Genomic DNA, 26401 nt, shown 5'->3' with positions numbered 1-26401 from the left:
TATCTAATAATAAGTTGGCCTCTCACTACACTAGACAACATGACATAGGTAGAAAAGAATGAAGGAGGAAAAATACCTTTAAATTTACCACCAAAAGTCTTTCAACACAAATCTACATGAACACAGACTATATGTAATTCTACTGTGTTGAAAAATTACCCTCATTATATAATTTCTATCTTTTCCCTGATTAGAAGTTATTCACACTAACACTCATCATTATCATTTTAATGGCTACATATATGTGGAATTATACAATCAGTAATTCTTCTGGTTTTGGCTATTTGCATGGTTCCTAGATGGTGCAGTGAATATTTTTTCCAGGAAGCTTTGTATCTACTTGGAATGTTCCTTAGAAATGCTTCCGAGGAAAAAATAAATAGCCTTCCATCAATTCTTTTCCAAAATGTTTTATTTATACTTCTATCAGGAGAATTTAAGAATCGTTATAATAATACCTCTAAATTTTGGGGGGTAAAAATATGTCTTCAGTTCTATATAGGTACAAAACCACATCTCATTTGCAGTTGTATGCTTATTAGTGAGATTTAATAACATTTACCCACTTGGTCTTTTGTATTTTCTCTTATCAATCCTTATCCTTTGCTGACTTACTGTCATGAATGTTTCCAATCAATTTAATCACTTCTGAGGTATTAATAATCCTTAATGATTAATTTGCTGCTTTCCTTTTAACTATGATGAACCGAGAGAGTTTTATATAATTAAATGTCTTTTGGGATGTATTTTATTTTTCTTAACATATGTAATATATATTTTATATAAATTCACATACATTTATATATAGCATAATTTTACTTTTCTTCTACTTTTTATTGCCTTCTCTCAGAGTTAAATATAATCCATTTGAGTATATTTGGGTATACGATGAGGGAAAAGATTTTATTCATAAGAAAAGAGGAGCCTTAAACACATTTGCCAATTTTACCTGGTCAATTAGGGGTCTCCTGTAAGGATTGCTTTCCAGTAGCACGCTACCCCACAATTCTGGATCCTTTCGGCGTACCAGGTAGCGGGAAAGACTTTTGAAGAGGGAATTCTCGTTACAAACCTAAATAAGATGTGAAAGATTAATTTAAGGGTAAAAAAGTAAGGACTTTTTATAGAATGACTTTAATTTAATTTTTTACTTAATTTTATTTTTTTAAAAAAGATGTCCGGTAAGGGGATCTTAACCCTTGACTTGGTGTTGTCAGCACCACACTCTCCCAAGTTAGCCACGGGCTGGCCCTAGAATGACTCTAATTTTAAAAGTGATTTCCTATCATTTAAACTGTGCTTATTATCTTATAGGAAAAGAAATCCATTACGTTTACACATTATCGTGAGTAGACTACACCCAAATTATTCCTATTAAAATTCAACCAACAGAAAAAAAAAAATAGTTACTAATTTCTGGAGGCTTTTATAAATTAGCATCCTGACATTGAATCTATTTTTGGACTTTCTATTCTACTGTACCAGCCTTGTCTATTCATGCACCAGTACTGTACAGTTTTAATTATAGAAGCTTTGCAATACGCTTCAATATATGCTAGTCCACTTTCATAGCTTTCTTTTCAGTGTTTTACTAGCTATTCTTGTGTGTCTGTTTTTCCATGTGTATATGTATGAATGTGTACATAAATATATGAATGAATGTATGTACATAGATGCATATATTTACTAGCTCTGACCACTGAAAGATCCTAGAAGCAAGTACACTTAGAGCCTAGATCTTGGTTTCTAATACCATTCCAGGGATTGGGGGTTTCCTGGAGAATTGGCTGATTCCAGGGTTGGGAAGGTACAAAATGAGCCTGGTGTGTCATATGCCATAAAATAAAGTGCTCTGAGAATTATGGGCCCATGACACAAAGACATGGGAGCCAGATTGAAGAGATTCCCATCAGCCAAAAAAGGAATAATAGTAATGGATTATAACCCACTGAATAAAACAGGAATCCGTGAGTCCATGAATACATGAGTGCTGACATAAATATGGAGAAAGTGCTAGAGTGGGAAAATCTTCATTTTGCAGCCAACACATTAATAGCTTAAGCAAGAATCAATAGATTCTAAGCTAATGGAGAGAGCAGGAGGATATTTGCATGGTCTTAAATGTCTACTCACAGACTGTTTAATACCTGCAAGGGGAAAAATAATAATTGTACAACTTGACAAAATCTGACATCACAAAGGGGACACATGAACATTGTGTACCTCTGGATTTAATAGCATGAGAAACACAAACTATCATTTAAGCAGTATTCTGGGTGAAGATATCTAATCTAATCTAATCTCCAGGAACTATCAGAGAAACTAAAAGTGAGAAACATTATATTTTTAAAAAAGAGACTTTACATTTAAATGAAATATACGGAATAGGCAAATCCACAGAGATAGCACAGTTTAGTGGTTGTCAGGGGCAGGGGGGAGGTGGTACAGGGAACTTAATACACGGTTTCTTTTTGAGGCAATGAAAACTTGGAATAGATAAAAGCAGTGATTATAAAATATTGTGAATGCATTAGATACCACTGAATTGTACACTTTAAAACAGTTAATTATATATTATGTGAATTTCACCTCAATAAAAAAAGTTACAAATGGGGGGAAACCCTATTTTTTATAAAGATATCAGTGTCATAAAAATGACAAAAAGCTGATGAACTGTTCCAGATTAAAGGAGACTAAAGAGACATGACAACTATATGCGATGTATTATCCTAGAGGAAAAAAAAACTGCTATAAGGGATATTATTGGTCAACTGACAAAATTGGAACAAAACAAATTTTTAAAAGTATTCTATCAACATCAAACTGACTGAAACTGGTTATCTACAATGTAGTTATAAAAGGGTATATCGTTATTCCTAGGAAATACACTCGGGAGGGGTGTAAGGCCATGATGTATGCAACCTATTTTCACATGGTTAAATAATTATGTGTGTATACATTTATGTATGATTGGTGCATGTATGAGTACACAAACTGATAAAGCTAGTTGGGTTAAAACATTAATAGGTCAATCAGAATAAATGTGTATATAGACTTGACCTGCAATTTTGGGCATTTTTAGGTTCACAGTTATCTCCAAATAAAGTTTTTGAAAAGTACCCACCATCCAAAAATGCTCCATATAATCTAAAATTGCTCTGAAACTCTCAAAATTCACTAGTCTGACATGATATGATAGGTTAAAAAAAAAATGCAGCCTTCTCTGTACACATTCAGCTAGCAGTACTCACATTAATAAGTTCCAGATCACACTGGCCACGTTCATACGCAACGCAGGCCAGATGTGGATCTCTCTTCTCACAATACTTTCCAACAACACGACTGTCATAATAGGGATTTTCACGAAGAAATCTCTCTGGGTTGTTATTACTGTCTATGTAGATTTTGGCTAATGCATTGTGAGTAGCGGGCTCTTCACAGCCCTCATGAATTCTGGCCTCCAGCCAAGGCAGAAGCAGTTTCAATCTAGTAAAAAAATGAAACAAGAAACACATATTGTATTACAAATAACACATTCTTAACATACTAACTATATAAGTATCTTACGGTCTACTATGTGCTTTCACATACATTATTTTTAATTCTCAATCGTATTACATATTGGGAAATTAAGACTTAAGAGATGGTTAAGTGAGTTAGCTGCCCAAGACTACTCAGAAGGTATATAAGACTGGTTTTCACTCTCCCAGACCTATCTGCCATAAGATATACCTATCTGCTTATATCTGGATATAAGATAAATTATAGATGTACAGATTGCCCTTTCTTTATACTAGACAAAACATCTAGGCTTTATAAAATGCTGTTTAGGGATAAGATGGGGATGTGGTATGATATAGGCCAGATTATCTGAGGTTCCTTTCAGTTTCAACACCATTAACATATGATGTTACCTATAGGCAAAGGGGGAGCTGTACCCTAAATATATACTGGGAATAAAATCTGGCAGCTTTAGAAGCTCTGCGTTTAATAGTTCTAGGTGTTATATGATCATTCCACCAAGGGTCATGGTTTTGTTAAGCTATAGCTTATGTTTCAATGGTCCTGATGACCATGCCTCTTTTACCTATGGTTTAAATACTAAAAGCAGTCAGAGAAAAAGCATTATTCCATATTTTGGCTATCAAATTCACATAGTCATTATGAACATTCCCATTAGGGTAAAGACAATTTTTTTTTACTAATAAAGGCAAAAATCAAGATCCTATAAATACGTGCAACCAAAGCAGATGTGCCATGTCAACTGAAAGAATTAAGATTAGCTAAGGTATGTCTAGACTAGTGACTTAGATGTGACTCTAGCTTATCACAATATAATTTGTCATTTGAAGACCAATTATCTAGCAGAAACTATCTGGCCATTTGCTTGGAATATGTGATAAGATTTTTTTCAGGTGTTAGGCTTAAAGTCAACCTCTTTCTAAATGTTTAATTGTTATAACTTAAAATCATTTCAAACTAAGCTCAAACTTTTAAGTCAGTATTATACTATATATCTCTTTTGTCCTTAAATGCAGAATTTGTCCATATTTGAAACATTCTAATACAAATCCTATGAATGCCATAGTAGGTTACCTACATTAACTCAGGTTAAAATTAAACCCCACAGGTTTTCTTCATATCCTTTCATGCAGCTAGAGTAACTTCCCTCTATTATACCAATCCACCAACCTCAATTACTACATCAGCACTTCCCAAACACTAGTTCTTCAAAATGTTCCAGCTAAAAAAAGACTTCATAGTCTAGTAAGTTTTAAAAGCACTTATACTGTATTCTACTATTGGAAATTCATAATTCATATTATCATATTAAGGTACTATAAATTAAATATCAGTTTAACCAAGAGTTGCACAGGGAACTATTTTCCCTCTTATACGTGAACAAACACCACACTATTTATCAGTGAAGAATTAATTGTTAAATATACTGGTATCCTATCTAACTAAAAGGAGGTTTACTACATACTTTACATTAAAAACAGAAAGTCAAACCACATAGCTGTAATAATAAACATGCAAAAAAAGTGATCAACCAAGTTAGTAGATTTTCTATAGGATAGCTGTAATTTTTCCACAGTACTATCAGCTAGCTTATCACCTCTAAATTAGGTATCTCCAGGGAATTATTTTCCATGTGTTATTGAGTAGCTTTGAGGCAAATGACTAGCTATATTTTTATCCATTACCATGCTAAGAAAGATTACTAATTTATTCCATTTATGAATAAATGTACTACACCTGTTTCTTTTTTCAACCTCAGCAACAAGCTCATCAGTAGAGAATTGACCTCTTACAACAAGAATCAAGTTTTTAATGACATCTTCCGAGCAGTCAACATCAAGTAATCCTCCAATAACCACAGGAAGTCGACTAGGATTCACCTGTGGTGAGAAAAAAAAAAAAGGAATGCCATTATTTTAAGAAGCAAAGCAAAGAGGAGTTAAAAGAGAATCCGTTCTCTTTTAAGCTCAGTTTTTAAATTTAGTAATAAACTGAGAGTCTAAATTTACAACTAGATAGAGGAATTTAGCAGGAAGTCCAGCTGAAAGAAAAGATTTCATGGTCTAATAAGTATTGGAATCATATTATCCTTTATTGGCTCAGTTAGTGATCTAATCATTCCTCTAAATGATAAATAAGTCCAAAGAAACTAAAGTCAAAGAATGACTATGGAAAGCTATCTAATAAAAATGCTCCCATTATAGCAAAAGCATCTTATTATGTCTAGAGTTAGAAGGTAAAGTTTCTAATATCAATATTTAAGATGGTTTGAAAACTGTTTTGGAACTTAGGGGCTCTATATGGATACCTCACAGCCTACCAACTTAGTATGGCCCTAGGCCACCCAACTTTTTCAACCTCAGCAGTTCTATTCCTATGTTTTACACACTTAGCATGCATGTAAAATTTTAATAATAATAATAATAATAATAAGATAATGCTGGGAAAAGTATTGAAAGCTACTATAGCAGACCCCTCTTATTGTGCACAGAGTTTTGAAAGGATGAAGATTTCCAGAATATGAGAAATAAATATACAATAAGATTATACTTTTAAATATTTACCTTTTGCACATATATCTCTATATACTTTTGAAGATTATTTCTATATAAATAAAGCACCAAATCATGGACGAAGTCAAATCGATCACATACAATGATAAGGGGTAATTGATCTGTTAATTTTGCTTCCTGAAAAAAAGAACAAAAAGAAGACTTAATTTCCTCCTTCGTACAAGGACTCAAATCTATGTAAAACATTATGTCCTATGCATATGGGAGAGGCTCACACAAACTTGGCTCTTCTATTAAAGAAATAAACGTCCCAATAGTTGATTGTGCACATCCCAGTTTCAGTAAATTTTTACTAAAGCAATAACTAGATTCACATACCAGGTTCCTCCCTGCACATACCCCTTTACCAAAACAAAGTAATGAATTAAGATTTGTGAGCAACTAGTGGCACTCATGTTATAAAATCATCACAATTGGGACTTTCATTCATATTAACACTCTAATTGAACTTGGAGTTGATTTAATAACTATAATCCACATTGTCAAAAATAATTTCAAACTAATGATTAATTTTCTACCCCTCCCCAATTCCAATCTATATAACCAGCCTCTAACACTCTCTTATATAAAGCCTACAAGGAGCAACATGATGGTGATGGCCATGACTTAAATACACCACATGTTGCTGTAAGAAAAAGGTAAAAAAAAAAAAAAAAGAAAGAGCATTTAAAGAAAAGACATCTATAAATTGCCAACTGCTTTTACCATTACAAATACCAAACTACAGTCCTATTTATAGATTGACAGAGAACATTTTATAGACAGGTAGGGAAGACCTGTACTGGGAATTTACCTGATACATGTCCTGTTATATTCCACAGACATAAGGTACAGCACAAAAAATAACAGTTTCCATCAGGAATTCATTTATATACAGTGAAACATTCCTCAATAAATGATTCCTTTAAGACAGTCTGCTAAGGAAGTAGATCTAAGCAGGATAGGACCTTCCCCAATGACAGCCACTAAGAACATTATTTGTAGGGTTAGAATAAAATGACTGCTAAGACTAGGACATTTAAGTGAACCAATTATAAATAATATGAAGATTAGTCTATGAGATGTTCAGAGAACACCAAGGTAAATCTGTGAGCCATCCTAAATTAAAAAATAAAAATGGCTGTAAATCTGAAGTGGAAGTCCAGCTGCAGATTTTTTACATTAAGGAAAGTCTAAAGCAAGTACTGCTTAACACCATGGAAACTCTGTACTAATAGCTGCTACAGTCATTTCTACAGAAAATCTATTTGTATCTACCTCTGCAAAAAGTTTCAGTAGGTAATGTTTTTCCTACTAAACAAATATCAGAAAATTAGTGGAGCAACAAATCTTCTTTACCCCGTTTAATATACATATAAAATATTACTTTGCCACTTAGGACAAAAACATACTTGCAGCAAGTAATCTAAGGTTATTCTATTTCTCATGCATGGGTGTTTGAACTTCTGTGTCAAAGAATTCCATTTCTGTGGAATACTAACTGTATTCCACAAGAAAATTTAAGACTGAAAAAGTACATAAAAACTAGGATATTTTCTTTCTCTCTTTTTTTGGTGGCTCGCCAGTTCAGGTATCCAAACCTGCGTCCTTGGGTTACCAGCATCACGCTCTCCCAAGTAAGCTAACCGGCCAGCTCAGGGTATTTTCTTGATTGCCTAAATTTGCACATGGTTTCATAGAAGTAATATTATTACAAGTAATATTAACATTTTAAATTATTTAGTAAATAATTAACCTCCAGTTGTAATGGTTAAAGATTTTAAGATCAAAATTGAAATTATATAAACACATACAGAGGTTTTCTTCAACATAAATTTGTTCATTTACCAAACACTTACTGAGTACCTATGTACCAGACTCTGTGCATAGGCACTAGAGTTACAGCAGGGAACAAAGTAAGTGGAGTCCATTCCCTCAAGGATTACATTCTAGTGGGAAGAAACAATGTCTCATAGTGGTTAAGTGTTATAAAAGAAAATAAAGCAGGATAAGGGGGAGGTGTGAATAGGGTAGGAATAGGTTCTATTTTAGAAAGGGTAACCTCGGACTTCCTCTCTTATGATATTTGATTAGAAACCTGGAGAAGGTAAGAAAGCAGTTCAAGAAGGTCTGAAAGAAAAGTAGTCGAGAGCACAAGCAACGACCCTGGGGCAGGAGAGGGTTGGGAGAATTCCAGGAACAGCAAGCAGGGCAGTGCAGTTGAAGCAAAACCAGGAGAAAAAGAATGGTAGAAAATAAGACGGAAGGTAGCAAGGAGCAGATCATGACTCTGAAGAACACATCCATGCTTTCTACAGGGAACTACATTTCCACAAATTTAGGGCATAAGTCAAATGCTGCTGCTGCTACCAGTTCATCCTGCTCACACGGTGCTTTAAAGAAGTGCTTATGATCTATCAATCTCTGAATCGCTGGTGGCTAGGCAAACAAACGGCACTTGAATATTCAAGATCAGATTCAGAGAGGTATTTTTCTTAAGATCACAGAACTTACATATAATTCCAGTCAATTAACATGCAGCTAGAGTATCTCTAAAATTTAAGTTTGACGATAGTGATGATGAAAGGCACTGTAGCTGTGCACTACATGTCAATAAGGAAAAGTGAGTAAATAATATGTTCATTCTCACCACTGGGGTGAGAGGCTGAATACAAAAGTAGCATCTTCGTATTAAGCTCCCATCCCAGATTATTTAAACATAAGACACTAGATTCACCTCTAATTTAGACTGGAATTAAATTCCTTCAAAGATTCAGGAACAACTTAAAATCGAAACAAACAAAACTTGCCTGATAGAAATCACATGTAGGCTGACTCCACCTTATTTCCAAGGCCCACCAACACAGCTTATTAACAATGATTACCACTTAAATATTTATAGCACACAGGGTACTTGATAAACACAGTTTATGGTTGAAGAAACTGAGGCTGAAGTAACACCTAGACATTGAATGAACAAACAATGCCCAAGTAGAATTTGAAACAGTTCTGATTGAAAAGCTCATAACCCACACTAACCCCGCTAACTTTATCAAGCCTGCACCTAATTCGCAGGCGTGCAGAGGGAATCCTCATCTAATTAATCCATGGGCTAAATAATCTAAGGCAGCACTATCCTAGAATCCAAATGATTTTTTTTGAAGCTCAAGAACACTGTAATTAAATGATACTTAACTAAATTAATTTAGTTCTGTTTTACATATATAATCCAACTATTAAGATCAAAGGCTAAAAAAATTTCAACTGAATCATAAAAGCTGAAAGCTTAAAAACAAAAAGAAATCTTGGAAGAAAGAATCCAGTAGTATTTTTTTAAAAAGGAAACCAATGATACTCAAAAGAGGAAGTGAACCAGTGTTACGGGTACACTAGTCAGATATAGAGCACCATATCTTTTTCATTTGGAAGTTTTTTTGACACCAGAAAAATTTGGAGTTCAAAACATCAGAAAGCCAAGTTTCCCAGAATATTCATGATGGCCAAGACATTATAAAGCTATGCTTTTTTGGAAAGTTTATCTTTTAATCTAACGTGTAGGGCAGAGTCAGCCAGTTAGCTCAGTTGGTTAGAGTTCCATCTTGTAACACCAGCGTCAAGGGTTCGGATCCCCCTACCAGCCAGCCACCAAAAAAAATGTAGGGCAATTTCAGCACTTCGACTGCATTATACTAAAACTCCTAAGGGAATTCAACTATAGATTATCTACAAATGATGACAATTTGGGGGTAGGAAAAACCTATTTTTTTCTAAAGAATTACACAATAAACATTTCGGTTTTACTTTCAATTTAAAAATCTTACAGAAGACAAAAAATACTTCAGAACTCTCTGGTATCATTTCACATATGTATATGTGTATATTTATATATACTTGGCAGGGAGAGGGCAATAATCTGAGTGTTCTATACTTTTCCTGATCTTTTACAGCCAGCTGCCAACTTCAAAGCTTTATTTTCCTCACAAAGTAATTGGTAGGTGTGAGAATAAAGCTAAAGCTAAGTTAAACATTAGACAAAATTAACTGCCCGTTCTAAAGAGTTCAAGTATTTTAACCATTACTCTTTACTCCAACACAGGCAGTGCTTACTTCTCTATAAATGAATTCATAGTGAGAGGCCGGTTAGCTCAGCTGGTTAGAGCGTGGTGCTAATAATATAAATGAATTCATGTATCACAAAGATGAGCGTTTTTGGTTTGATCTTACCTTTAGTTTATGAATAATATACATTTAAAATTTTCATTTCTAAGAGTCAGGCAAATTTGATGATAGAGGTAAACTTATATCCTTGACAAGAGACCTCTTTGCCTACAACAGAGACTCCTCAAAATGACACTGAGGGCAGGCTGATCTTAATACTCAAAAGAAGCCTAAATGGGCTGGCTAGTTAGCTCAGTTAGTTAGAGCATAGTGTTATAACACCAATGTCAAGGGTTCAGATCCCCAAGATCCCCATACTGGCCGGCCACCAAAAAAAAAAAAAAAGCCTAAATGATACTCTAAAATGATATTGAGAGTATATAACCATAAAATTTTCTCTACAAAATTAAAATGAAAGGAAATTGCTTTGAGATAGTGCTATTTTTTTCCTTATTACTTACCAATTTCCTTCCCTATTTCAAAGGAAACCACAGAGTATTAAGTTTGGAAGGAATAATCCAGCACACAATTTGAGAATGCTAAGAACTTCACATTTAGGGGAAAAACATATTCTAGAACTAAGACTGGAGCCCCTGTGAAACTGCTGACCTTTCAACCCAACCAGAAAGCACATCACTCAAAACTACTTACCTTGAGAAAATTCTTGACTCGCTCAGGATCATAGCAGTTGCTTTCTCTGCAGATTCTCTCTACTTCTTTGATCTGCCCAGTCTTGCAAGCTGCCTGAATATATTTAAAGTGCACATCTGGATCCTGACTAAAGTTAACAATGGATCCCAGAAAATAAAAAAGACCTTAAAGAAACAAATAATTGAAATTAAGCATAGGTGCACTTTTGAGAATGACAGAACTGAAAAACAGTCAAGCAATTAAAACACACTGTTATACGGGATACTCCCAAATATAAATTGGTTGCTTAAAAAGCTCAATAAGAATACTAATTAATCCAGTAACTAGTTCAGTAAAATGGATTTACACGTTAATCCCTACAAAACAGAATATTCAACTCAATGTTTTCCAGTAGTTTAGAAATAGGGGTGGCTACTTCACACCAAAGCTAATTATTACACCATATTCCACATGAGAAATTTTAAATGAAGTCCCTAATACCAGGTGTTTTTCCATATGCTATAAATTAATAGGAAACAAAAGTAATTTAGAAAGAATTTAATGCAGTGCTGTCCAATAAAACTTTCTGCAGTGATGAAAATGTTATTTATCTGTGCTGTCCAATATGATAGCCACTAACTACATATGGCTATTGAGTTCTTAAAATGTGGCTAATGTGACTGAAGAACTAAGCTTTAAATTTTATTTAATTTTAATGAATTTAACTACTTGTGGGTAGTTGCTACTGTACTGAACAGTGTAAATTTAGTGCATAGTTAGCATACAAAAACTGAGAAAATTAAGAAAACTAGTAGAATCTCTTACTACTTCTGTCTAGAGCACTATGACTACAAAGGGAGAGGAGAAAAGGTAACTGGAAACCAGAATTTAGCTAATGAACATGAGAGCCACCGAAAAGTGATTACTTTAGTACTCTGTACAGCAGTGGTTCTCAACTAGGGATGATTTTCCTCCCACATGACATTTGGCAATGTCTGGAGACATTTTTGATTGTCACAACTGGTGGAGCTGATGCTACTGGCATCTAGTGGGTCTAGATCTAGCCAGGCATGCTGCTAAATATCTTACATGCACAGGATGACCCCCCTAAAACAAAGAATTATCCAGCCCCAAATGTCTATAATACCAAAGCTGAGAAACCCTGCTATACAGTGACAACTCACAAAATATCCTTGGCTAGAATCATTTGCCAATATAAGAGTCAGACATGGGGCTGGCCGGTTAGCTCAGGTGATTAGAGCGTGGTGTTGACAACACCAAGATCCAGGGTATGATCCCTGTTACCGGCCAGCTGCCAAAAAAAAAAAAAAGTCAGATATATAAGCATGAAATATTATATATGATCAGTAGTATTTTCATCTTATACAACTATGACAAAGCCACTATATATTTTTATCGTAAAATTCTACCTTTAATTCACTGACAAAGTATAAGTAGATGGTCTTGTTCACTGCATATACTTAAGATCTGATGTAAAAGGGTCTTGACAATATTTATTGAATAATAAAACTTAAAATATTAAAATGTCCCATAAAATTAAACTTTCAGAAAGAATTTTTAATAGCCTGATCATAAGCATACCTCTTCCTGGCTATCTTGAGTAATTTTTAAAAACTCAAAAACCCTTAATTACCTTCAAAACTCTTGAAAGATTCAAAAAGTTCAATCAGAGACTGAGTTGACAGTTGTTCATGATACTTAGAAGCCACTTGAACACAGATCTGCAGATTCTGACGAATATTGGCAGACAGCATGGCTCTAAGACATTCTAGGGAGTCCTCTACTGATAAGGACCCAAAGTAATTCACTAACCACTAGAAGACAAAATAAATAAATGAATCAATAAATGAAATAAAGTTGAACCTCATGGTGGTATGAAATTACTATCATCCAGTACCACAAACACATTTTCAGTATACCAAATAATCACAAGTAAAACCATCTGTTAAGTTAGAAACTGAAATACCTCAGGGTTAAGAAGATGGGTGTGAACAACTGCACGCTTTATATCATATAAATCAGTGAAGTGTTCTAATGCACGCTGCAGGAGGCCAGCCTTTTCACATAGCTGAGCGATATGAGCCCGGTCATAATGCGTGAACATCTGATTCCCTAGAATAGCATCTGCAACCTATAAAGCCACAAATAGAATTAGTTTTTTTACCACCCCATTTATATCAGTAATTTGATATTCAGATTACATATTAGGATTCAACAGTGAATTAGCAAAGGAAATAAAGTACAAAGGAACATCAGCTAAATTTTCTTGAAGAAAAAGCATCTCAATAGTTTTGAATAACAATCTGAGAAGTCTGCACAGTAACTAAAATGGTGGTGGAAACATGCCTAAAAGAATGAAAACACATACTTGAGGTGCATGCATAAGGTTCATCTCAAGCAACCGCGTCTGTAGAGGACCTTCAGATGGGCGATTATTCTTCAGAGCATCAAGCAAGAATGCAGTACATTGCTGAATTAGGTTGTATTCCATAAAGACGTCCACAATCTACAAAAAAAAATTGTTAGAAATTGTTTTAATATATTGTTAATATGTAAATGAAATTAAGCATGATCTCTTTTTTTATAAATAATAAACCAAATACCAGATTTAAAGATTATTATTTAGACAACATAACTTCTTTAAGAATGAACTTTTGGCCTCTGGAGAAGTTACTTTTAGTTCTGGTAAAAATAACTACAAAATACTTCAAGATATTACATAATAGCAGAATACAGTCAAACTGATAGATTTAAATTTATGAACTTTTAAAAACATACAAAAACATAAAGAACTCTGACTCATACCTCCCATAGTATCTCTTCCCTCTCCCCTCAACCTGTGGCAGCCACTATCCTGTTTTATCATTCCCATACATTTTTCATATTTTCAATACACATACATCTCTAAGACAGTATTTGCTTTGCATGTTTTAAAACTGCATATAGATGGTATCATACTGTACATTCTTCTGCAACTTGCTTTTTTTTGTAAGACACTTGAGTTTATCCGTGTAGAGAGGAGAGACATATCTCTAAATTCTACAAACTGAAAAGTTTAACCTATTCTTCTCCAAAGTTGTTTAAAGTTATATACTCCACTCTCCATTTCAATCAGCTTCTACAGAATACATCTTAGTGCCATTACCTGTGTGATATCAGCAAGAGGCTCTTCATCCTGAACTAACATTTGTGCAAACTGCTGTCCTTGATCTGGACTGATACGCATTACATTTCTCAGCAAAAAGATCCAGTCTGGTGTATATCCAACCTATAAATGGACAAAGAATTAAACCCTGCTGCAAAGTCTCATTTTCATAGCATTTAAGGCTTTTTCTATAATAAAATCTTGCTAATATAGAATTACTGGTAAAAGTGCAAATTCATTTTGAATTTAAGAAGCTCAATTAAACATATTTGAACAAACAACTATAAAATTTTATAATAGGCTTATCCATTTTTGATGAATGAGCATTTAAAAGATTTTGTTTTGACATGTTAAACATGCCCCTGCTATCTTAAATTCTGATAAGCCATGCAAGAGTAATTATTCCCATTTCTTAATAAATGTGAAATCTATATAGGAGACCTAAGATAGAATCTTTATACTTTTCCAAATAATCCAAAATTTAAGAAAATTCACTATTAAAGTAACGAAGTTAGTACAGGCTGATTTCTCTCAATGTTTTAATCAATTTATATTGAGAATTTGTTTTACTGAACTCACTTTTTTAGCATATAAAACAATCTTCTGGACTTGACCTGTTTCTGCAAAGCACTGAATGACTTTATTTGGGACATTAGCCCGTAGGTACACACTAAGTGCCAGTGTAGGGTCCACAGATTTCACAAGATCACCCAATTCTTCAGAACACTCCAGCTGTCCAAAGGAAAGAGATTGTTTAGTGATCCATGAGCTGTTTTATAAAAGAGCAGTTGGTACTACTTCCACTATAAATAATAACTAGTATGATAGGTACTTAATTACTCAATTTCCCAGAATATATTATAAATATACAGGGGTTGTGGTTGGTAAAAACTCTTGATCTTATATTCACAGCAGTGTCTCAGTAGAATTCTCCATGCATCCTACTAAAACAACGATAAAAAGCCCACCAAGACTTCATGCTTATTGACATTATCATCTATCTTGTTAGGAATGTAAATACTTTATTTAAAGCAGAATCCTGTACTTCTAACTACTAAAAATATTCAGATATCAGACCCACATGGATCCAATTTTTCAAAACTACTGCAGCATTTAATGTAATGTTATCAAATGAAAATTTGATAATGAAGGAGCTAGATGAGTTTCACCATCAGGACTATTATTAAAATTAGAGTGTAATCTATATGTCTAAAGAATCTAAGCTCTGTTACCTCCTTGACTTTTGGATTTAAGGTTGTAAGGCAGGACACTAATTTCACAAGGTAAAACAAAAGAAAATTTTAGAATTTTATTGTAGTATACAAGCAGATATCCTCCTCTTCTATTATTCAAAAAGTCAGTCAACTGCCCAATTTGGAAATCAGCTTCCTAAGATTTCTGCTTTACATACTAGCATTGATTTTCTTATTTTTTTTAATTTAAAATTTTCATGTTTTTATTTTTAGACGACTTTCTACTTTTAGTGGTTACTTCAGAGACTAGCCATAACTGATATTCAGTGCTGTTAAGTAAGAAGTTCTACAGAGTCTATACATCTTAACTGAACATGCTAACTAATGAAGAGTTGACTAATGTTTCTTTTACCACAAATGGATCCCATCTGACTGTTCACAAAGGTAATGATACATAAAAAAAGCTTTCACCCTGTTATATAGCTCAACTCAGTTACCATGGCTGTTCCCATACTCCTTTATGTGAAACAATTAGGACAGACCTCAAATACTTGCTAGTGTGGCTAGTAACAATTTTTCAGCAGAGACTCCTGTCCAAGCATCCCAAATCTGAAGTACTATCCTCTAGTACTGTAGTGGATTGGATTATGTCCCCCTAAAACTTGTTGAAGCTTGAATTGTATCCCCCACATTTTTTGTATTAGAAACTTGGCCCCCACTGTGACTGTTAACAGGGTGGCAAATCCTATTATGGTAATTGAAAGGTGGAACCTTGAAGAGGTGATTGGATTGCAGGACCACGCTGCAGTGAATGGATTAAAAATGGTGGTCAGGGGCATGTTTCTGAGGGCTTTAAAAGAAGAGGAGAGTCTGTTTCTCACTCTCTGCTCTCTCTGCTTCCACCATCTTGCAATGGGAGACCCCTGGGTCGCTGTTGCCACCCCCAGATGGACTTTGGACCTCTCAGCCTCAGAAACTGTAAGCAATAAATTTCATTTTCTTTATAAATCACCCAGTTCAGTGTACTTTGGTATAAGCAACAAAAATGGACTTAATACAAGTACCCTATAAAATTGCCAGAAGCAGGGTCAAGAAACAAAGACTCAGAATTTGTAGTGTAAAAATAGTGGCAACATACACTAATGCTGAAAGGAATAATAAATAGTATTAAAAGTTATTCACTATTCAGAGTGCTTTGAACAGTGCTACCTCAGCTCTTGACAATGGCACACAGTACATGGCAATTCAATATTACAACTTTGTGAAGAAAGGCTTTTTTAATGGTGGTATGAAAGGAATAACACTAGCGGACTGCTTAAACTCGTTTGTTGCCTTACGAATAAACAACTTCTGTTGTTTGTCTGTTCCTCAGCCACTATTCCACATAAGAAATAATGTGCTTTAGAAAACATAGTACGATTACATGCCCTGTGTAAAGAGAAATTAATAAGTACTGAATGAATATAAAAGGCATAGAGAAATCCTAAAGAAAGCTGGTTAGCATTAAAAGAATAAGAAAAAAACAACAAAAGATAAAAGAAAAAAACTTTTGAGGTTCACATTTAAATAAATTTCAAGAGGGAGAAGGGAGGGAGGTTTTGGTGAAGGGGAGCAATAATCAGCCACAATGTATATCGACAAAATAAAATTAAAAAATAATAAAAATAAAATAAATAAATAAATAAATAAATAAATAAATTTCAAGAAACCAAGTTAAATATTTCTCCATATTACACCAATTAGCATTCTGTGAAATCACTTTGGGAAACAGTATTTCATTGCTAATTAGATGGCTCTACTGTCTTAACACAACTATGATCCAACATTTTATATGTTTTCCTTGCACACCCAAACATGCTTAGCAACAGCAAATACTAGAATTTTGATATTTGGTATTTCTAAAAGAGAAGATGATACCTGTATGACTGAAACTATTGCGCATATCAAGTGTGGAATGTGGCAGATAAGAATATATTCCTATGTCCAGGGCTGGCTGGTTAGCTAAACTGGTTAGAGCATGGTGCTGGTAACTCCAAGGTCTAGGGTTCGATCCCTGTACTGGCCAGCCTTAAAAAAATATATATGTATGTATATATATTCCTATGTCCAAATGACTGTCACATATACTGACAAAAACGATTGCATGCTGAAGTAAGCATCTCACACTAAGCTTTTCCTAAAGCAAAAAGGATAGCAATTCACTTCCAAGTTAGTTTTTTTAACCACCAAGCAAGAATCCTGGATTCCTTTTAAAAACCTAAAGTAAATAACGAATAGAGACATTTTGGTGCAGCTCAAATGATTTTAACTTGCTAACATGATTATGTAATTCAATCAAAGCAAAATTATGTCAACACGAATTAATGCACCTTATCTTCTTTTAACCACTTCTCCAAAAGCTGTTTCCGCCCTTGCTGAAGTACAGGCCTACACAGCTCTAAAGATTCATATTTGTTCAGCTGGCCCTGGTCCAAAAGGATTCCAAAGTATTGAAGTAGAGGAGAAGTTTGACCTGGCTGGGCTGGTACGCTCTGAAACCGACGGATGGTGTCTGGAGTACGAAGGATTCCCTTTAAAAAGGAGAAATGTTAGACGACTCAAAGGTGATCCAAACATCACATAAATAACCCTATGGGTCTCTTAGTCAATCTTAAAGTCATAAGTCCATCTATTAATAGCAAATTTCAAATCATTTCCATCTATGGTAAATATTCAATCATTGTCTGTCATGCTTCTGGTTCAATGTTAGGAGACTATTCAGAATCAGAAATATACCAACTTAATTACAATGTCAATGTGTTAGAGAAAAAGTGTAATTATAAAATAGTTATAGCTAGATATTATCCCAAATTTACATTAAATTAAGTGCAAAATTCATAATTAATACTGGTCAGGAATGTAAGGTTTAATTCAGCCCAACATAAACCAATATCAAAGGTGATGGGAATAAATTCAGCCCAATTTCTGACAGCTCTACTTACCATAAATTCGACAGGATCTGTTTAATATCCAACTTTGGGAAACAAAATCAGTAGCTATCATTTATGAGGTCAAACAGTATTACACCTAAGTAACCAAACATTATTATATCCAAGTAAAGCTGTTTTCTCTTCTAGCAGTATTAGAAATAGAGAATATTAACATTAATCCAATTATAGCAACTTCATTTTCATAACTGTTTACCTTTGGTGCATTAGCAGCCACCTTTGCTGCCTCTGAGTAATTTCCCTGGGCAAAAAGAGCATTAAATTTCCGGGCAAAGAGTTCTTCAGCACCAGCTAAGTTGTTACGTACAGCCATTCTCAGAGCCAAATCGGGATTTTGTAGGACATTGGTAATATAAGGAATTATGTTTTCTTCTTCCACACACACTGATAGAACCTGCAATTTAAAGTTTAAAGAACAGCTGCAATGTGTTCATTTGGATATAAATGATACCAAATATGTTTGGAGTCACAAAAGTAATGAAATTGTGAATTTGTGACAGCCGCTTTATTGTTGCCATAAAAAAACAAATAATTAATTTGGAGAAAGAGGAAGACCGGAAGGAAGGTGGGAGTCCAGGAGAGAGAAGACTGGAGAGATTTAAAAACAAGTGCCGTGGGGTGCTAAGCCATTTTGCGGTTCCTGAAATATGGCCATCCTATAATATAAACAACTTCCTATTTAATATTGCCAAACTAATTGCTTTAGATAGCATCCATTCTTTTTTTGGAGGGGGGGGCTGCTGGCAGTTTTGGATTGGTGTTATAACACTGCTCTCTAACCAAATCGGAACCAGCCAGCCCTCATTCATTCTTAACATAGTCAATATCAAAGATTAAGGCTCCCATTTAACTGAGCTCTGAATGACAATTCCACATGGCTTATAGATTCTTGTGGATGCAATTTTGACAACCTACAAAAAATGACTGAAGAAGCTATGAATTTTGGGCTCACCTGGAGGAAGCTTAAGGTATATGCCTTTTAATTTTAAGATTTTTTTTGAATAAGAATTTTTCAGTAATTCTTTAATTACATTTACTTTCTTAGAGCCCAGGTTATATACTCAAAAGAGGGGAGGGACCACTGAATCTTCCAGTACCTAACATAATGCAAGGTATACACAGTAGGTGCTTAATAAATACAGCATCAGTAATGAGCAATTTCTAATTGTTTCTGTTTAGAGAACAGTTATCCACCCTCAATCCTCCTTAAAACTCACTACTACAGAATGCAGCCCTGCTTGCACCAAAAGCTGAACTGTTAATTGTCCTAGGGAAAAGGAGTCCTTCCCTATCCATGCGTCCTTCTCCCCAACAGAGTTGGTTATACATCCTAGCTTGCAAACTACTTATATTACCAATAATGGTACTTCTTGGACTATTATAACTACTTGTCTAACTGTTTCTCAGTCACTATTCCATATGAAGAAAGGGGCTTGTCTTTGTTTAATTGCATTTACTAGCAACAGGCAGTGTGTAACACAAAGCACATGCTTAATATCTGTTGAATAAATGAAAATGGGAAATTTCTGTCTCTAGAGCAACAAGAACTGAAAAAAATATTTGAGAATTCAGTAACCAAATAGATAGGTAACAGTCTGCTCTGCCTGTTCTATTATCCCTTTTGAGGAAAATGAAGAATTTTAACCTCCCAGATTCTTTCATTTCTATAGGTCAGACTCACATCACCAAAGCTTAGGCCATCATGTGTTTGCAAGGTGTCATTCTACTCCATGTTAAAACATACTGTTTAAAGGAAGTAATTAATTATTTTCTTTAGTCACTTACATTCCCAACCCCCACCCTCAATTTAATTCTTACCTCCTAGGAAGAGTAAGGAAGATGAATAAATCCAGTTCCAACTACACTTTCTGAAGCTTCATATTGATCACTGCCTTAGTCTCCCTCAAACACCAAACCCTGAGTTTCATCTTTACCACACTTAACGACTGTTTGGGCAGATTTCTAGCAATCAGTATTTAAGATCTACAGGGAACAGAGAAGGTTCCTGTATCTTCTAAAGTACTCAGTTCTACCAAGTTCAAAACTTAAGCCAAATACTGGCTATGATGTCATTTTGATCGCTTTTGCTTTTTTCAACCAAAGGAAGCCATACAGTCATCCCTTCAGGGCATATGCTCACCTAGTATTGTAACTGGATCTTTTTTTAATGTAAAAAGTAGAGAGAAGCCCTGAGGCTTAAGGTTACTATGAACACCCATCATTTTATTCAAAGTAGATGGCACACAAAATTTAGAGGGAAGGAAGAATAACAGTAAGTTCCCAGAATTAGTTATGAACACCAAAAATGTATGGTGAATTATTCAAGATACTTTAAGCATTATCTTAAAATATCAGTATATCAGCAGAAATAAAAAGATCCCTGGTTTCACAACCTCATGATTATTAAATTATCACTAACCCAGTTCACCAAAAGGCCAATTCACTCTTGGTTTTGCCAAGAGAGACAATATTCAACTGAGTAACTGAAAGCTATTGAATTTTTATAATTGCTTTTATGCCAGATACTGACTGGTGCTAGAAATACAATTAAACAGGACAAGCCCCTTTCCTAATGAAGAACAGTGACTGAGACAGTTAAGCAATTTTAATTCAGTATGAATGTTATGAAGAGGGCTACATATGCTCTATAGGGGCAAAAAGCAGAAACAGCTAACCAGGTCTGTAGCTGAGGTGGGGGATAGATATAGGTAAGAAAAGACTCCCTTTCCCTAGAGGAATTGCCTCTTCATATCCATACCATTTTTCAAAAATTAATTGAAGAGGAGAAAAAACCTATCTACTTCCACTGCTTACTATCTGGGAAAAATACTAATTTGGAGAAAAACTAGTAAAAGACAAGACCAATAACAGTTACTAACTTTTTAAAATTTTAGCCATTTTTCAGAAAATTAAGATGCCTCCTGGTAGAATATTTTTAATTACATTGAAATACTAAGAAAACACAAAAAAAGAACCACTTGCTAGGTGGTGTGAAGAGGTTTGTCAAATACGACAAATTCAGGATAACTAATATTTTCCCTATCTAACTGGATAACCTTCCTAGGCAACCCACAATAGGTACAGTAACATATCTTCTAACATTAAATATTTAGTGATACTTAATTAATGAGTTAGGAAAAGCAATGGAGGTAGAATTCTTTTCCCTGTACTTGACAATTTATTCGTCTTGGAGATAATAGGAAGAAAACCCCATTAAAAAGTATAGTCTATCAAATGTGACCCTACTAGTTTCTTTCCATGGAGAGTCACTTTTTTAACAATAAAGATGCATAGATGGCTACATGTCAAACAGTTTCTCTCTCTGAGACAAGGATTAAAGAGGATTTTGTATTCATATTCTCCTATATTTTTATGTATGAATCACTTTCTGATATTCAAAGTTACCATTTACTTTTTCAAAGACAGTTAATGGTAAAGTGTTGTTTTATTTTATTGCTTAACTTAAAGTTTCAAGGTTTCCTTACTTGTCCCTTTCTGTTTACTCCAATTATCCCAGCTGTGGCTTCATGAGGTGCAGTAACAAAGATTGTTTCTCCACTGATTCTATTCATGTAGATGCAGGTACCAGTTTCAAGATCATAGAGGTGGATATAACCATACTTAGTAATCAAGAAAACCACATCATGCTTTTCACTGATCTGTATAAAGAAAATCAACACTTTGGTACAATAATCAATCTACAAATAGGAAATAAAAACATTTAGAGATGCTGAAATTCTAGAACTTTGAGAAGAGGCTTATATAAAAAATTCAAGTATTTAAGGTTTCCCTCATTTTTACAGTACAATTAAATACGGGATATCCCAAGCTTTTACCTAAACACAAGAATATGAATGAAATCTGTAAGATAAAAGAGAAGACAATTCTGAACAACTTAGGGTAACCCAGTTTACATATTACATGAAAATCAGAGTATTATTTTACAAGGTTTCACGAATAAACTTTATTTTAGAATAAAGAGTACTCTTTTAAGCACGATTTAAATTATATCAACTGTGAGTAGTGTTCGGATTAATTTGTTTTAAGGGGAGAGATTTAAAAAGTTCATTTATTTTGCTTAACATACCTGCATTGCAACAGGAAAGTCATTTTGTGCTTCTGGAGGAAAGAAAACATCTACTGCCTTCTTTGGAAAGGGCTGGTTCCCTGTAGGTGGTGTGCCAACTTCAATGATATGTAACTGTTCACAAGAAAATAAAACTTACATAAACCTTTATCTTTTTAGCAGTTGATCACAGCAGCTTTATTTGTAGCCCCAAAATGGGAACAACCAAAGTACCCTATAATAAGTGGATATTAAACTGTGTTTGGTTCATCCATACCATGGAATACTCCTTGGTAATAAAAAGGAATGCACACTCATACACATTATGCAGAGGGAAAAGAAAAAGTCAATCTCAAAGTCACATACTGTATAATTCCATTTACATAGCATTCTTGAAATGACAAAATTATAGAGATGAAGAATAAATTAGTGGTTGCTAAGGGTTAGGGATGGTGGGAGAGAGTGGGAGTGGTGTGACTATAAAGTCATGGGGGAAATCTTTGTGATGATGGAATAGTTAATGTATCTGGAATCTACTTGTGACAAAATGGCAGAATCATACAAATGTACCAATGTCATTTCCTGTTTTTTTCTACTATACTATAGTTATGTAAGATGTAACCACTGGGAGAAAGTGGATAAATGGCACACAGGATCATTCTCTTTACTATCTTTGCAGCTTCCTATGAATATGTATTATATTGAAATAAACACTTTCTTAAAACTCAGTTAAATATTTAAAATAACCACACTTCAAATAATCTACCTGGAATAAAGGGCACAGAATAGTAATATTTTATCTACAAAGGTACTTGCTCATGGCTTTCAATTATAATTTAGTATTTCCAAATAGAAATCTAACTTAAGTTTTTGAACTCTGCTCTGCCTATACATCTACTCTCACGCAGGAAGAAAGTATATACCTAAGCTGAGTTGTCTCTCTACTCACATCCAACCCATAAACTGGATGAGAATATATTTTAGTTTAAAATGCCTGATGCACATCAGCCAGGCAAGAGAAAGTAAATGTCAATGAGAGTATTATATATTTTTTCCTTAGTCATATCAGGAATGGACTCAGACAAAACACAATTCCATTTCCAAGATAAATACCATATGAAAGTTATAGGGTCTATCCTTCGTTAGGTTAACTAGCCATATTGAAAAAATGGTTTCTTCCTTCAAAAGTCATGGCAGACTATAAAAGATAAGAGCATTGTGTATTAAACAGGCTCAAGAACCTATCAACATGTTTTCAGATACTATCAAAGTGATATTGAAGAGGCTGGCCAGTTATCTCAGTTGTTAGAGCTTGGTGTTATAAGTCCAAGGTCAAGGGTTTGGACCCCCTTACTGGCCAGCCACCATAAAAAAAAAAAAAGATATTGAAGGTTTTTCCCAGCAGCACTTTTCAAAAATGTCTTGGCCAAGCATCTTAAGGATAATATCTAATTTCTGAAATCTAAATTTCTAAAAATTTTTGTTTAAATTCTATCAATTCAGATCTAAATATCAGTTTCTATCCTAGTCATAGTATTATTCCCTGGTTCAGGGATTCTTACCCTGAAAATTTTGGGCAGAATTGTACCTCTCTGTGAATATGTTCCCTCCCAGATGAGAGGCTATAGATGATCATATTTTAAGCAATCTCTGTCTATTTTTTAAAACTACTTACCAAAGAAAATACAAACGTTCTAAAAAAGATGAAGTTCAAGGTTTTTAGTCTGCCCAGAATTTAAACCCTCCTCCTGATGGGGGGACAGAAGGGAGAGTACTCTTTAAAAGTTTTTAGGGCAGGTAGAGCCAGCCTTCCATTTTAGAAGCACCAAACACTAAACACTTGTTTTCCAAAACTTTCAGAGCTAAGATGTTTATCTTGGGACTTTGAACAGGGAGCTAGGGACACAAAGTTATTAAGACTTCAGAGATTCTATTCTGGCAGTGGAAAGAGTAGTCAAATTGAGTTTACAGGCATCCAACAGTGCAGTCATAGCAGCATGAGTTCTGTGGCATGGTTTTTGGCTGGAATCCTGGCTGCTGCTCATTCTTCCGTTTTACTCCACATTTTCCAAGGTTGGTTGTACAGCCTTCCTAGCTATCGTAAAGTATCCAATACCATTTCACTAAATTTTTCATGCTCTAATCAACCAGGCCTTGTTTGTGCAGCTAAGAACTCTTAACATATGAAGTACTTTGTACAGGTGATTCCAATGTACAGCCAGGGTTGAAACCGCTTAAGGCAATGTGTTCAAACTGTGGTCCACAATCCATGTATATTAAGTCATGTAGGGTATTTAAAAATGCAGGTTATGAGTGCCACTTACTGAATCAAACTCTCTGTATGTATGGCACACAAATCTGCATTTTAGCAAACCTAATGACTCTAATGCACAGTAAAGTTGAAAAACACCAACTTCAGACTTTTGGTAAAGGCAATCAAAATAATTAATGTAAACAGCTGAAAGAAAAAAAGTTGTCAAAGAACATTATTCATTTTAGAAAAGTATTAGATGCAGAATTTAACCAAACTAAGTCATCACAAATCTAAATATTAAAAACAAATTAACAAGAAAGGGAGAAGACTACTTTGAAATTAGATGACTAATTAGTAGCAGAAACACAAAGAAAAGCTCTCACTAAAATATTTACCAAAGCCAAAACTTACCTTCCCTCCAGCTTGACCCCGTACTGCAAAACAAAATAACGTTGATTCTTCCGCATTTCCTTCCATCTTAAACTGGGCAAAGCTAGCTGCATGTCCTTCGATGGGCTGAGACACTTTCCTATCTACAGAATATAGCTGCATAGCTCCCACCACACGATTTTGCTAAAAAGGATTTAAAGAGAATAGTTTGGGGACCCAATGAACCAATAACTTCCAAATTCATCAACTAGTTAAATAATTAAAGCACTTAATTCTTCAGCAGGATTTATGATTACTATTTAGTCTCTCAATGTTGATTTGATACCTCCACTTAAAATTTACCTCCAAACATTATTGTCCTAAAGCTTAACATAAATGTTTAAAATGTACCTCATATACAACCATCTTTTTACACTATCTTAAAGAAAAAGATACAGAAGTATTCACCCTACATTAGAGTACATATACCCTATAGTAAAAATCCCAAATCATTCATAGAGGAACTCAATTTCTACTCAATCTGCAAGTAAGAGCTAAAAAAACATATAGTATTTTAGTATAAATATAATAAGCCAGCAGCCTTTATTCTTAAGAAAAAAAGAAAGAGAAAAAGAAAAGGAGGGGAAAAAGTCTCCCCTAAAAAGTCAAATTCAACAGGATTGGGTACAGAAGACCTAACTGCAAAATAAACTGCATTCTGGGCACAACAGTTCTCTAGACCTCCTCTTTATCAAAAACTAGAAAAATGTTACCTGTGCAGATATGCCAGTCAAAAGTAACCACTTTTGTTTTGCATCTGTACGATAATTGATAATCTGGCATCCTGCAAGGCTAGAATGGCGATCAAACATTTTCACTGGCTGAGACTCTCCTTCCATACTCCAATGATAAACTGCATTATCCGTAACAAGAGCAACCGTATTCAAAGAGATCCATTTCCAAAAGGTAACATCATCAGTCATGGTATGGGCCTTCATTTTGCTTTTCATTTCAATGTTAAATATCTGAAGAGTTTTCCCAGCTAAAAACAAAATCAAGAGTTATAAATCATTAAAAAGGTAAACTTCAGTAGGAACTAATACCTAGCTAGACTAACTTTGTAACAAGCTCTGTTAACTTCCAAACAAAATGGTTCTATCATGAGCAGCAACCATTAAAGAGAGAATAGCTGAGACGAAGCAAACAATCTATGTCTACATCTTAAGCAAAAACTATACTACCTCTAATAAACACATTTTAAACAAATAGTATGACTTCCACAGAATTCTAAATCTCAACTGAAGATGAGTCTAAAGAACAGCTTTCTTAATTAAACATGATGGAAAACAAAGTTGTAACCTTCATACTTGTAATTAACTATGTTTACTTTACACATAAACTTAGTTGAATGTACACAGGACAAAGCAAATCTGATACAAACATCGGGAAAATGCCTACTTTTATAAAGGCAGTCATCTCTCATCCAAAGTAAATCTTGTGAAAA

General features: G+C 34.4%; 1 protein-coding gene across 2 annotated transcripts in view; it reads right to left on the bottom strand.

Moving 5' to 3' along the window:
* The window catches only part of CLTC (clathrin heavy chain), a 61518-nt gene that overhangs the window by 12155 nt on the left and 22962 nt on the right, over positions 1–26401 (bottom strand). For both annotated transcript variants that reach the window (XM_063109106.1, XM_063109107.1), the window contains exons 3-18: positions 25671–25939; positions 24940–25101; positions 22296–22409; positions 21694–21867; positions 18405–18602; positions 17591–17791; positions 14608–14760; positions 14029–14151; positions 13252–13389; positions 12850–13014; positions 12517–12697; positions 10884–11047; positions 6087–6212; positions 5260–5402; positions 3252–3486; positions 950–1072 (exon numbers count right to left, since the gene is read on the bottom strand). In XM_063109106.1, coding sequence (XP_062965176.1) covers positions 950–1072; positions 3252–3486; positions 5260–5402; positions 6087–6212; positions 10884–11047; positions 12517–12697; positions 12850–13014; positions 13252–13389; positions 14029–14151; positions 14608–14760; positions 17591–17791; positions 18405–18602; positions 21694–21867; positions 22296–22409; positions 24940–25101; positions 25671–25939 — 2669 coding nt within the window. The remainder of the gene's footprint in view (positions 1–949; positions 1073–3251; positions 3487–5259; positions 5403–6086; positions 6213–10883; positions 11048–12516; positions 12698–12849; positions 13015–13251; positions 13390–14028; positions 14152–14607; positions 14761–17590; positions 17792–18404; positions 18603–21693; positions 21868–22295; positions 22410–24939; positions 25102–25670; positions 25940–26401) is intronic.

The sequence above is a fragment of the Cynocephalus volans genome, chromosome 10, assembly GCF_027409185.1.
Source record: "Cynocephalus volans isolate mCynVol1 chromosome 10, mCynVol1.pri, whole genome shotgun sequence".
Classification (NCBI taxonomy): domain Eukaryota; kingdom Metazoa; phylum Chordata; class Mammalia; order Dermoptera; family Cynocephalidae; genus Cynocephalus; species Cynocephalus volans.
The sequence above is the reverse complement of the archived record's forward strand: the minus strand, read 5'-3'. Positions and strand labels throughout refer to the sequence as shown.